Below are 13,156 nucleotides of genomic sequence, written 5' to 3' on the forward strand. Positions count from 1 at the left end.
CTCTTCTTCCCCTCATTGCCATTCCAATTTTACTCCCTCATCTTCATCTTCATCTCCTGCTGCACTACCCACAGCACACCATTTTTATTTTTTCTCAGGCTAGGGGGTATTGCTATTTGCTAGCACACCCATCCATTGGCGGCGCTATGTCCACATCGGCGGAAGCTAATGGTGCGATTATTGACCCAAAGCAGAGGCAGCAGCAGCAACAGCAACAGCAACCGCCGCCCTCCAATGGAGCCTTAGTTGTCAAGAAGCCTCCCGCCAAGGACCGCCATAGCAAGGTTGATGGGCGAGGCAGACGCATACGCATGCCGATTGTGTGCGCCGCCAGAGTGTTTCAGCTCACAAGGGAGCTCGGCCACAAATCCGATGGCCAGACTATTGAGTGGCTCCTCCGCCAGGCCGAGCCATCTATTATAGCCGCCACTGGTACTGGCACCATCCCTGCTAGCTTCTCTACTGTCTCTGTCTCGGTCAGGAATTCCTCCTCCACCACCAGCCCTTCTATCTCCGCGCCGCTCGATCAGAAGCCATCCCAGTCCTTGATTTCATCCGCTCCCTTCATTCTCGGGAAGCGCCTCCGCTCAGAGGAAGATGGTCTCGACGGAGGTGGGAACAAGGACGACGTCGCCGGCACAGCCACTGTCGTGGGTCCCACTGCTGGTTTTTGGGCTATCCCTCCTAGGCCGGACTTCGGCCAGGTGTGGAGCTTTGCCGCGGCTCCTCATGAGATGGTGGTACCGACACCCGCATTGAATTCCCACCCTTCCCGGTTTCTACAGCAACAGATGGGCGAGGCGTCGGCAGCTAGGGTTGGGAATTACTTGCCCATAGCACAAGGCCACCTCAATTTGCTAGCTTCTCTATCAGGTCCTCCACCTCCTTCATCCGGCCGAAGAGATGACGACGGACGTTAAAGCTGTGGCTATTATCGTTGTTGCTTACTGTTAATATGGCGATATATATATGTGTGTGTGCTTGTGGGGCTGTTGCTGTCTGTTATTGTTGTTGTGTAGATGAAAAATTGTTGTTAATTTTAGGGTTTAGGGTTTAGCGAGTGAAGAATGAAAGTAGGGTTGCGCACTTGATGAATTATTATTGTCAGAAACTTAGGCGGTTTGCTTCATTCCATTTCTTAGTCTTCAATTTCTCCAGTTTTGGGTGTTTGGTGATGAATTGGTGGTGGGAACTCCTCCACCTTGAGCACAATACAATGCTCATAATAAATTCAATTGTTCACCTGGGTCATTAGAAGATATACTAGGGTCTGCTGTGGACTATGAAGAAATGTAGTTCCACACGTGTTCATGAATGTTTTGTAATGAAGCCAAGGAGGTTTCAAGTCAATACATTTCTGTAATTTGTTGAAGACCACCGTCTTTGCTCAGCTAGCTTGCTAACATATGAGATGAGTGATTTGGACTTCATTACTGTGCAAATATATATATGTTTGTGTTCCATTGTTAAGTTACCTAATAAAGATACAGATTTCACATGTTAATGTTTGGGTGTGATGGATGGATGGATGGTAATTTTTACTGTTGATCCCTTTCATTTTCTGCTCATACTGCAGCAGACTTTCACAGTTGGCTAATAGACTGAGATTATGTGTGTGTATACATATATTTGCAGATGACTATCTGTCAAAATTAATGTTTTGTTGTGGATTTGGATTGGATTGAATTGAATTGTTTTATGAGTGAGTGGTACATGGTAATTCTGAATGAACAGGAACCCGAAAAGGGAAAAGCCAAAACTTGCAATTCATTACTCTCTCCAGATAATGATGTTCTTCCTAGATTCAGTATAACTTTTTGCAGGCTAATTATAAAGTTGCAAGGAGTGAGCCTCGAGCAGGTTTGGTTTTTGAACTTTGGAGCAGATTAGTCAATGCATAATTTTGTGTCTCATCCTTGACCTTGAGAGTATGTGATCATATCCAGCTGCTGAAGCGCATCTTTCAAGCAATACTCTGGTGTGGTGTGTGTCTGGGAAACATACTTCCATTTCAGCAACTCAAGGAATTGTACTTGAAAGCTTCCTTCCTATAGCTTGTCTCTTTGAGATTTGCTTTTAGAAGGGCATCCGCTAACAATTAAATCCAGCTTTATTACACATATATACTATAAAAGGCGGATTTGCTTTCAGTTTTGTTCTTGTTATAATCTCTAAATACATATTGTGGACTTTTTCTTTTTGTTGATAAATTGCAAGAATTCTGAGAGATTTTGCATATCTTCTTATTTTAGTGATAAAGTTGCAGATAGTGTTGATAACAGACAGGTGGAAAGCGATCTTTTGAGTGAACAGGTCCTGAGAGGTTGAGAAGGTATGATTTTTGTAAATCCTTAGGAGCTTGATAAGTAGAATATATAGTGATAATCCTTTCCCCTCATAATTTTTAAAATATGGGTTGGAGAAAAGTCATGAAGGAGATTCAAGATTGTGTAAAAGGGTGGGAGGGAGCTGAGGCGTGTAGGCTGTAGACTGAAGTAGTGTTCAGGAACAAAGGCTGTATTGTTCTCAATAAAACATATACACTCCCTGCAAGTTTTAATTGAATTGATTGTAAGATGCAGGATGCAACAGAGGTTATTGTAAAAATTGGGTCCATGAAATGGGGAAGGAAATCTTGCTTCGGTTGATGCTCATTGCTCAGTCACTACTGAATACTGATGGGTGCTCTACCAGAAGTCACAACATTTAACTTACTATTTCCTCAACCTACTGAAAAACAAAGAGTCAACCGTCGCCTCCAATGAGACTCAAATTCCCTTCTATGCGAGAGTGTAAACCAGATGCCATCAGACCACAAAGTCTTTGGCAATTTGTTTCTAATTTCAACCACTTAATCTTGATTGTTTTATCACACACATATACATTGGACATTCAAATCATTTACTCATTTCTTATACTAAGCCTTTGATAAATAATACCTTTCAATTTTAGTTTGTTCCAACATGAAGGTGCCGTGGACGCTAGGCTTCAAGCCCGTCACTAAATGGCAGCGTGAGTTAAACAAGTTGTTAATTTGACGGGTCATAAATTAAATTTTAAGCTTGTATATTTTTGTACGACATGACGAATTATCTCGACAAGATAAACTCGTTTCAAAATATTAAATTATGTGAAAATTTATTTGGTAAATCTTGGTTGGCTCCCAAAGTACACTTAATTGGTTAAGTGGTTAAAATAGAAAGTAAACATTTTTATTTACTATATAATCAAAATTTGACATAAATTATTGATTGGATTCAAATTTATATGTTGCGTTATAAACAAATGGGCACAATCAAATGTCCCTTGGCAAATGACAAGGGGAATACTATAGTCTATAGTCTATAGAGTATAAAGGGGTACATTGGTGATATCTCAAAAACTGTTGGAGTCATTTAAAATTACGGAGACTTGGTGGGTGAAACAGCATTTCTTGGGGAAAGAGTATATTTGAAATTTCTCTGAAAACAAAATCTCAAGTACTGCAATACCCTAACACCGCAGTACTCCTCCACCCACAATCGACTTATTGGAATCACTTTCTTCAGACTTCTCCTCTGGTAATTCCAATATGCGATTCATATTTATTGTTATTGCTCTGTATTTGTCACAATTTCATCATCTTTTCATTTGTCTCTAGGTTCTATCTTTAATTGTCAAGAAATGGAGAACGCCAAAGCTAATAATGGAACCAACAACGGCGGCGAAGTGGCTAAAACTGCCACCGCCGACGACCACCAGGAAAACCCTATTAATAATCTGCCAACTAATAACACTAGTGCTATACCTGCGCCAGTAGCCGAGGAGAGCCGCGAGGGAGAATTTGGTGCTAGTACTAATGTAAATGAAGGCGCCCAAGGAGGGCGCCAGCCTTCTAGGAGAACTCCCTTCACCGACCTCAGCCAAATCGATGCTGATCTCGCCCTTGCCCGCACCTTACAGGAGCAGGTAGGTCTTTACTCCCGGCTAATTTCTCTGGATTTACATTTTTATGCTTTTCTTTGCATCTTTTCCAAGGAAATTTTTGTCTCCCTCAGTTAATTGCTTATCTGGCTTGTCCTTTTTTTTTTTTAGTTGCTTTTAATTACAATTTATGGTTTTCATATCTGAAAATTCTTGAAACCACTGGAGTCCTTGAGCAAAATCATTACATCCAATTGTTTTCTCATCTTTATATAAATTATGTATTAAAATATGAACTTGAATGTGGACCATGTGCTTAAAGATGTGTTTTTTAGCAAAATATTGGCAGTGTGTCAACTAATTTTCTTGTTCCAGTCCTAATTCTTATCAAGAATCTTGTTATAGATGTCAATATCCTTGTGATATTTTGTTGCTTGGCTTTAGTTAATCAGAGTTGTAAGGATTCACTTCTCTTGCCTGTCTTTTTCATATGTCTCTATACCTGTATCCGCTATGTGTGTATTTGTGAGGTAGGAGATTATATCTGCAAAACATTTATTTCCTTTACTTTTAGATGGCAGGAGATGCAGGTCTTTGTTTTATGTATTGCAATTCTATGTACATAGAGCTATTATTAGCTGAGTGTGGCTTCTGGAATCTGGCCTTTGTATTTCATTCCTCTTCTGTTATTTTGATTATGAGATAATGATCTAATAAGTTTAGGTCCACAAATATTGGAAGTGTAAATGTTTGCTTGTCTTGTGTGGTCTTTCAGTTCTGTACTGAATTTAATCCATCAATTGCAAACATAATAATAATAATAATAATAATAATAATAATAATATAATAATAATAATAATTAAGGCCACATACTTGACTAATGTATTTCAACTTAAGCTGCCTTATCTACTGGAAAACAAAATAGTTAAGTGTGTAGTTTCTCTTTTCTGAGTTTGAAATTCCAATTGTTGTGAAATGAAAGCTTAGTTTTTAGAAATACTTCATTTGGATTTAAAGGATGATTGGGGAATGTATAATTCAAGTATCTTTTCATCCTTTCCAGTTCGTCTATACTTGAATTCTGAATGACTTTGTCTTCTTCCTTTTTTGTTTCTTCTTCTGAAAAGGAAAGAGCATATATGATGCTTACAATGAATGGTGATGGGAGTGATTATGTCAGTGAGGATGAATATGGATATGATTATGACGATGATGATAATTTCGATGATCCTAGTGAAGAAGATGGTAGCCATGTAGATGAGGAGGATGAAGATGCCTTTGATGTTCATGCTCATGATGAAGCAAGTGAGGATGAGAACTTAGGTATTGAGCTGGACCCATCTGCTTTTCCAAGTGATGAGGCTTATGCTAGAGCACTACAAGAAGCTGAAGAGAGGGAAATGGCAGCCAGATTGCTGGCCCTTGCTGGGATAAATGAAGGCACGCATACTAGTTGAAAATTATTATCAACAGTTTTGTATCTTCTTTCTTTTTTTTTTACTATTATAGTATTATGCTGAGTGTTGGGTATTGATAACATTTTTATGTTATGTAGGCCAAGCGCTAAATGAAGAAGATCATGGCCAAAATTCCCAGGTAGAGGTCTAGTTTTAATTCATTGCATATAGTATTATCACTTCAAGATTAAATGTGTTAGGTTATTATGCATTTACCAATTAACTTTGGATTTTAATTTCAATTATGATTATTATTATTTGGTTTGGTTCATTTCCTTGATGATCTTCCTAGATGCTGCTAGTTTCTAGAGTTATGCTGGTCTAGTGTATTCCACTACTCAAGGTTTTAATTGAAGATATCAAATCATATTGAATGAAGTTAATGGTTGAAGTTTTATATTATTCTCCACAAAGGACACCTCTATATATGTGTGTTTGTGTTTGCATGTTCGTATATGCATTCCTGTGGCAAAGGGAAAGTATGGCTTTCTGTTTATCACTGCAATTGTTTTCCAATTTCAGTGCAGCACTATGTGTTGAGTGAATTCACAAAATGTTTCTTATATTGGACTTTGCAGGATGCCTGGGAGGAAGTTGATCCAGATGAACTCTCTTATGAGGTGAATTTGGAATATTTTGTAATTTTATTTTTTTAATATATAATTTTCTCAAGTCTAATGAAGTTTTGATTTCCCTTTTTTTTTTTTTAACTGCAGGAATTATTAGCGTTGGGTGAAGTAGTTGGAACTGAGAGCAGGGGACTTTCTGCAGATACAATTGCCTCTTTACCTTCAACGAACTACAAATCACAAAATACTCAGGATGGAGCTAATGATTCGTGAGCACAATAAACCCATATTTTACTCTTTATGTTAAGATATTGTTTTTAAAATTCTTGCTTTTGTGTTAGATGTGTCATCTGTAGATTGGATTATGAAGATGGCGAGACCTTGACCGTGCTTTCCTGCAAACATTCTTACCATTCTGAATGTATAAATAACTGGCTAAGAATAAACAAGGTATGGGATGTTTGTATCATCTCTGTTGTCATGTTCCATCAATCCATTATGTTAATTATCCCTGTCCTCCATTTCCAATATTGCGTCCTCCTTTGTTTGTGTATTATTCCATGCACCTCCTTTGTTCTAAAGGAACAGAAAATGTGAGAATCAATCACTGTGTTAACCAACCCAAAATAATTTGGAAACATTTTGTTCTGGTTGTCTGAAGCAACTTGTGAAAAGTAATGCTTATTAGACATGTTACTGTTTGTTGGGCTTATGATTTTCATGCATGCAGGTGTGTCCTGTCTGTAGTGCTGAAGTCTCCACTTCTGGTAACAGTTAGCAGATATAGATAGTGAATGCCCCTGAGGGAGGATGCAGGATTTCTTAGGAAACAAGCATGAAACCACAATCCTGTATGCCAATGTCTTTGGCAATTATTGGTTCCTACCCAAATACAGTGTCTGCTGAACATTGTGACCATTATTTTATATACTATCACATATAACTTGAGAATTTTAGTGGTTTTATATTGGTTGCTGTACTTTTTCATAATTCCTTTTCGGGTTGAAGTCTGCCTTTACTTGTCACAAGATTGTTGAAGGTCTGAAAACATCATAAATGTTCTAGTACTAAATAGATGAAGATGTCCATTTTCATTTACCGCAAATTGACTATAGGAAACAATTCCTCTACTTGAAAAACAGACGGACTAAAAAAGAGGGGGGGGGGGAGGTATTTTAGAATACCTCTTATTCTCTTCTTTCTCTTCCTTCTCCTGATACCGGTTTCGAACTCTTGACCTGAGACTTGGAGTTATCTGCCTCCGACCACCAGTGTCAAGAGGAACTGGTGTCCTATGATCCTCAAGTTTTATTTTAATACCATCAAATTTTATAGAATAATTTAATTTCAGTTTCGGTCACTCAAAATTGACTAGATTTTGTCCATTACTGTTATACTACAATTACAATTACAAATTTCTTGATTATTGTGTATATGCTGCATAGGATGGTAAATTAATTAATACGGAGTGGTAAAATAATGATTATTATGTATATAAATTTGATGTCTGATGTATTTATTAAATTATTACATTACCTTCTATTCAAGTAATTGGTAACAAAACAAATACTCCGATCCGTAATTATTTATAAGTAATATATATATGTATATATATAATTGATGTGCGTTTGGTTTGGGTAAATGCAAATTAATAAGGTGAAGATGGCAAACTGTGGTTGGCCAAGAAGTGAGCGAGTAACTGAAGTGCTTGCTTTGGCTTGAAGGTGGGAACTTGATGCCCAGCTCCTCTTACTGTCACAAATACCAATCCTTCATATTCTATAGTCCACCCTCCAACCTGAAACAAACATACCCATTAATTAATTAATATATATAGCTATCAAGTAGTGTAATAAATATACGAATTGAAGAATAATATAATATTGTGGTTATGCTGGAATTGAAATTAACCTAACCTACCTGTTTGTTGTCAGTGTACCAAGGAGTCCAATCTTGGATGATGTTCAATCCCAGCTTTTTCAACGTATACCTTGTTGCAGTCACTGGAATTCTTCCATCAGTATCTCCACTGTTTTCAATATATATAATGAATTAAAAAGCTAAGAGATAAATATAGATAGATAGATAGATTTGTAGATTAATGATTAAATGAAAATTCTCATCTCATAAGAACTTGTCCGAACCAACATAAATGCACAGAAGCATTTGCATAAATGCAGTGAAATATGATATTGTATGCATTTGTGTACAAATTCGCACGAGAGATTCTCGTTTAAACATCATCCTAGATTTGAACTAACCCCTACTTAATTAATGGGGGCATATATACATAAAGTTACCTGTATACCCAGACACGCACACCACCAGCTATTAGTTTGTTGAGTGTAGGCAGCATAGAAGCTGGTGCGTCGCCCCACGATGTGGTGTTGTCACTGATCGAGTGAGTGCCCATTATATTCATACATCCATCATCATATATATCAAATTTTAGAATTCAGAAGTAATTACATATATATAGATACAGTATTAATTAAATTAAATTAAAGTTTAATTATACTCTGTACTAGCTAGCTTAGCTATCATGCATAATATATATATTATATATACCTCCTGCAGTGAGTCCATGGGTAGGGAATTCCAGTGGTATTGGCATGAAGAGCTTTCTGAACATCTGGACGATTCATATACACCTCTGTATAGTCCGACGCACATGGGTCATAGCCCGTTGGTCTCTTGTGCCACCCATCCTACATTATATATATATATATATATATATATATATATTATAGGCATTAATTGCATATACATACATACATAGTATATAATATAATGCATGCATGCATGCAATGGTACATACGAAATGGGAAAAGAGTAGAGGAGCGAGGCCTCGTATAACAGGAACATGATGCGGAGTGGTGCTAAAGTTGGAGTCGGGGCAGGTGGAAGTGTACAAGCTGTACATGTCAATGATGCTATAAACGTCGAAGTACTTATCAAGGAAGGTGTTGCATGAATTTGAAGGCTTTGAAACACTGAAATTGCATGTGGTTTTTATGTCATGGTATAGACCATCTGAAATCACCGCATGATCCCATGCATAGTCTATCATTCCTCTCTGATCTGTCTCATCGTCCATCAGGGCATTCCCTATCTGCATGCATGCATATATTATTACTTAATTAATACTCCGTCGTAAAACCTAGCTAAGGACCTGATCGACCTTATATATGTTAATTACATACATACATACATACATACCATGAATCCCTTGAAATTTATATAATCCTCTTTTGGGACAAGTTTGTTGTTGTCAAATATGAGCTCTGATAGCTGTGGAACATAATGCCCTGCGCCAGCTCATATTATATAAGATCGACGCGAGTATGAACAACAAAATTAATTCAGATCAGATCAGATGAGATGTTAGTTGTATGTGGTGTACATATACATACCTGCATAACTTTCTCCAGCAATGTAGAAATCATGGGACTTGAATTGTGGGAACCTTCTCAACCAGTTCACTAGAAACGCGTACGAATCCTTGGCTGAACGAGGTACGGTACAATTCAAATTAATTAATCGCATGCCACATTCAGGTATCATATATATCATACACTACAATATACATACAAACCTCCCGAGTATATATATACATATATAAGCTAATGTTTTAGTGAGACGACATCTGTGAGACATAATATGAATGCAGGCAGTCTACTACATAAATGTACACACTATAAGCAAACATAAAGCTATATATGATGAACAGTCACCTAGGACATGATTATGAAGCGGATTATATATATAATCATAATGCATGCATCATGAAACTAATTACCAGTAATGCTGTCGCCCAGCTCCTTGAGATCACGACTAGTATTTGTGTATGAGAATCCCACACCCACAGGGGACTCCACAAACAGCAAGTTCGCAGCTGCAGCAGGCCGGCACCAACACATAATTATTATACAAAATTATATTAATTAGCTAATATATATGTTGTATATATACCAACCTTTGTTCCAAGTGTGAGGATTGAACTTGAGCTCAGGCTTTCCTTTTTGTGGGAAGAATGGTCCTAGCTCCTCTGCTTCGCCGTACCCTACTGATGAACACCCTGGCCCTGCACATATATATATATATCATTATTATTTAATTTACAAACAATCCGTTTCATATATAATTAATTAGCCAGTATAGGCGGCCAAGTATATATGTATCTCCATCAATTCTATCCATTAAGTTGACTTAATTTATATTATATGCTGTTTTAATTTTTCAATGATTTAGAAAAATGAATAAACTTATCTCAAAAAAAAAAATGAATAAACTAACTAGCTAGGAATCAAATCGGATCTCATAAAAGATTTGTTTTATGCATGCATGCATATGTATAAATTAAAAGTTAAAACTAATTATTAAATACAAATACTGTATAGTTTTAGTGTCAAAATGATTGATGAGTTTATTGTTTGACCACTAGGCCACCTAGAGATCAGATATTATTATTATTATTATTATTATTATTATTATTATTATTATTATTATTGTGGACATACATTGTTGTAGAGTCAAATTTATAGCGCAGTATGTAAAATTGACATCAAGCTAAGCTAGAGACAGATATTCAATTGTTTGACAGTTTGACACAGATGTTCCACAACTATTTAATATTATTAATGGTGCGTGGATTTAATTATTAATGTTGATTAGTCAAATGTGGTCCAACTATAACTAACATATGTCTTCTCTAATATAATGCGTTTCAAATTCAATCAAAGTATTATAGATTTTTTTTGGGTGTATACCGCATTCTATAGTATCATACCCAGTTTATGATGAACAGTGAACTCGGTCTTGACAAAATCATAAAAAGTATTAATGCTTTTTTCGTTTGTTTCTTTATTTGAAAAAAATTAAATGATATACATAAATTGTATTAGTCAAACTCTTTTTTTTTTTTGGAAACACTATTCTTTACAAAGCAATATAAGTTCTATACTTTCTTAAACATTCTCCGCCCAAAGAATCTATGCTCTCATCACTACTGAGTTAGAATGATAACAGATGTACCATCATATTAAATAGGCAATGTATATTGTGTATCTTGATTCAATATACAGAATTTGACTTTATAATATACAGAATTCATGTTTATAATGTACACAATTATATAGTTGAGAAGCCTTAACATTATACACATACCTCCGTTAAGCCACAAGAGGAGAGGCTTATTGTGGGGATTTTTGGTGGCTTCGAAGAACCAATAGAATAGAGCCCTTCCATGCGTCTCGTTCACTGTCACGTATCCAGCGTACTGCTTGAACTCCACCGGCGGTTGCCCAGGAAGTCCCATAACCCGGTCCGCCTCCCTTCGTAATTCCTCCTCCGTCATCTCTATCCTTAAGCTTGCACCCTCTCCACCTACTCTCAAAATCATCAATGCAACAATCAAATACAACAACAACTCTACTTTTACCATCCTATCCGGCCTGCTACCAGCTTAGCTTAGCTTAGCTTAGCTTTCAACGTAACTCTACTCTGATTTATGTGTGTCTCACTGCCGGCCGGCCGGCCTCCTTTTTCACTTATCTCACCTCCTTCTCTTTAATTTGAATTGCATGAATTGAATTGGCTATATATAGGCGGCCGTGGATATATATGTCTTCGTATACATACATCAGGCCGCATATTATTAGATCAGACTGCTAGCTTAGGCCAGGTGTTAAAACAATAACCTTTTTTCCTTAAGTTTAAAATTGTAATGAGCTGTTGACCGATATTAATTATTGTTTTTTGTTTTGTCTTGGAATGAAGGCAACAACTTTTTCCGCACCTACAGCAAGTAACCAAGTCTGACCCAACCATATACTAATTTCCAAAATACAGAACATATATATATATATATAGGCAACCTAATTTAATCTGGCCTACCTATTGGTGGGATATATATAAATTGTTTAGTAACAAGTTTCAAGTTTGACTAATATTCTTGTGAAAGATGTGTATTGAGTTTCAGTTACCTTTATATATATATATATATGTATATATATATATCTCATTGGGAGACATTAATGGTGTGTTTGGTTTAAACATTAAAATTAGAATGGTAAAATAGTAATAGGCCGGTTTAAGTGGAATGAATCAATTTGTTTGATAGCAATGACCTTTTTATTTTTTACATTTTTCCTATTTCTTTTTTTTTTTTGAAAACCAAAACAACTCTTTCATTACCCAATAGCAAACTCAAAGGTGCTTACAGGAGGCTCAAAGAACCAAGACCTAAAGTTTCTATACAAACTAGTGGATTTGGCCAACTCATGGGCCTGAACATTCATATTTCTTGCCACATGATTTATAGCAATATGATTCAAGCTTTTCATTATGTCTTGGCAGTTGGTGATGATGATCCCAGGGTATGAGCGGTCATTGGAGAGGTTATTGAGGGCATTGCATGCATTCATGCAATCTGAGAGAATGGTCACACCCCTCCAATTTTCCTGTTTAATCCAAGACAAGGCTTCTTTGATAGCCCATAGTTCCGCTTGGTAGGGATCCATGTTGTTGTCGTAAGTTCCAGACCGGGCAGTTATAATGCGATGGTCTCTGTTTTTTACATTTTTCCTATTTAAAAGTAGAGAAGTAAATGGTAATGAATTTTGTAATTATTAAAGGATTTGATTTCAATAATAAGATAATAAAAATAGGCAAAAAAACATGCTAATGAGTATCATCTATCAAATTTTAAGGATATGTAAATCAATTTTCATGTCATGACCACCGGTCCACCGTGATCAATGAGCAATCACCTGACATAGTAAAATACAAGCTAAGTGATTTTATATGTAGTGCATTTTTATTACTTTTAATCACTCATCCTATAGTGTGCTTTTAATTTAAATTATATTATGCATGCCGAATTTAATTTTAGGGTATTTATCCATTAGCTATTAAATTTTCAATAAATTAAAATTATATTACCATTATACCTATGGGAATGGGAACGGGAACGTGGATGGAAATATGGAATAACACAATCTCTAACTTAATTACGTAAAGGTACGTTTAGGGTGGTTAGACACTTAGACATATAAATAAATAAGTAAATCAAATAAATCATATATCAACATGCACGGGTTGCTTAGATGAAGAAAAGAAGTTCAATTCCTAGCCTCATCATCATTTAACACCTAACTACTAAATAAATGGTTAAATCTCACAAAAAAAAAAAAAAAAAAAAAAAAAAAAAAAAAAAAAAAAAAAATC

The 13,156-nt window shown here is 36.2% G+C and overlaps 3 protein-coding genes across 3 annotated transcripts; 2 read left to right on the forward strand and 1 right to left on the reverse strand.

The window, feature by feature from the left end:
- LOC116007447 (transcription factor TCP7-like) lies at positions 1–1,504 on the forward strand. The gene has a single exon (XM_031248120.1). It carries the CDS (start codon positions 147–149, stop codon positions 918–920), a length of 774 nt encoding a protein of 257 aa, XP_031103980.1. The 5' UTR covers positions 1–146; the 3' UTR covers positions 921–1,504.
- Positions 1,505–3,399: 1,895 nt separating this feature from the next.
- On the forward strand, positions 3,400–7,001 carry LOC116005607 (E3 ubiquitin ligase BIG BROTHER-related). The gene is made up of 8 exons (XM_031245850.1): positions 3,400–3,560; positions 3,641–3,948; positions 5,031–5,343; positions 5,459–5,499; positions 5,939–5,980; positions 6,077–6,198; positions 6,271–6,379; positions 6,660–7,001. The coding sequence occupies exons 2-8, from the start codon at positions 3,664–3,666 to the stop codon at positions 6,705–6,707; spliced, it is 960 nt and encodes a 319-aa protein (XP_031101710.1). The 5' UTR covers positions 3,400–3,560; positions 3,641–3,663; the 3' UTR covers positions 6,708–7,001.
- A 397-nt stretch (positions 7,002–7,398) lies between these two features.
- LOC116005610 (serine carboxypeptidase-like 34) lies at positions 7,399–11,599 on the reverse strand. The gene is made up of 10 exons (XM_031245855.1): positions 11,096–11,599; positions 9,906–10,013; positions 9,729–9,824; positions 9,343–9,435; positions 9,149–9,237; positions 8,748–9,041; positions 8,498–8,637; positions 8,230–8,322; positions 7,850–7,958; positions 7,399–7,727 (listed from the first exon to the last, which is right to left on the reverse strand). Exons 1-10 carry the CDS (start codon positions 11,370–11,372, stop codon positions 7,578–7,580), a joined length of 1,449 nt encoding a protein of 482 aa, XP_031101715.1. The 5' UTR covers positions 11,373–11,599; the 3' UTR covers positions 7,399–7,577.
- Between the last annotated feature and the right edge of the window lie 1,557 nt (positions 11,600–13,156).

The sequence above is a fragment of the Ipomoea triloba genome, chromosome 15 (assembly GCF_003576645.1).
Source record: "Ipomoea triloba cultivar NCNSP0323 chromosome 15, ASM357664v1".
NCBI classification, from domain to species: Eukaryota; Viridiplantae; Streptophyta; class Magnoliopsida; order Solanales; family Convolvulaceae; genus Ipomoea; species Ipomoea triloba.

What these genes read in the sequence shown, in the direction of transcription:
- LOC116007447 (XM_031248120.1), top strand. Translation starts at nt 147, where the DNA reads ATGTCCACATCGGCGGAAGCTAATGGTGCGATTATTGACCCAAAGCAG.
- LOC116005607 (XM_031245850.1), top strand. Translation starts at nt 3,664, where the DNA reads ATGGAGAACGCCAAAGCTAATAATGGAACCAACAACGGCGGCGAAGTG. An exon ending in CCCGCACCTTACAGGAGCAG is followed by an intron (nt 3,949 to 5,030) that starts GTAGGTCTTTAC and finishes TCTTCTGAAAAG; the next exon opens with GAAAGAGCATATATGATGCT. An exon ending in CCTTGCTGGGATAAATGAAG is followed by an intron (nt 5,344 to 5,458) that starts GCACGCATACTA and finishes TATGTTATGTAG; the next exon opens with GCCAAGCGCTAAATGAAGAA.
- LOC116005610 (XM_031245855.1), bottom strand. Translation starts at nt 11,372, where the DNA reads ATGGTAAAAGTAGAGTTGTTGTTGTATTTGATTGTTGCATTGATGATT. An exon ending in CCTCTTGTGGCTTAACGGAG is followed by an intron (nt 10,014 to 11,095) that starts GTATGTGTATAA and finishes ATATATGTGCAG; the next exon opens with GGCCAGGGTGTTCATCAGTA. An exon ending in CCATGGACTCACTGCAGGAG is followed by an intron (nt 8,323 to 8,497) that starts GTATATATAATA and finishes TCACTCGATCAG; the next exon opens with TGACAACACCACATCGTGGG.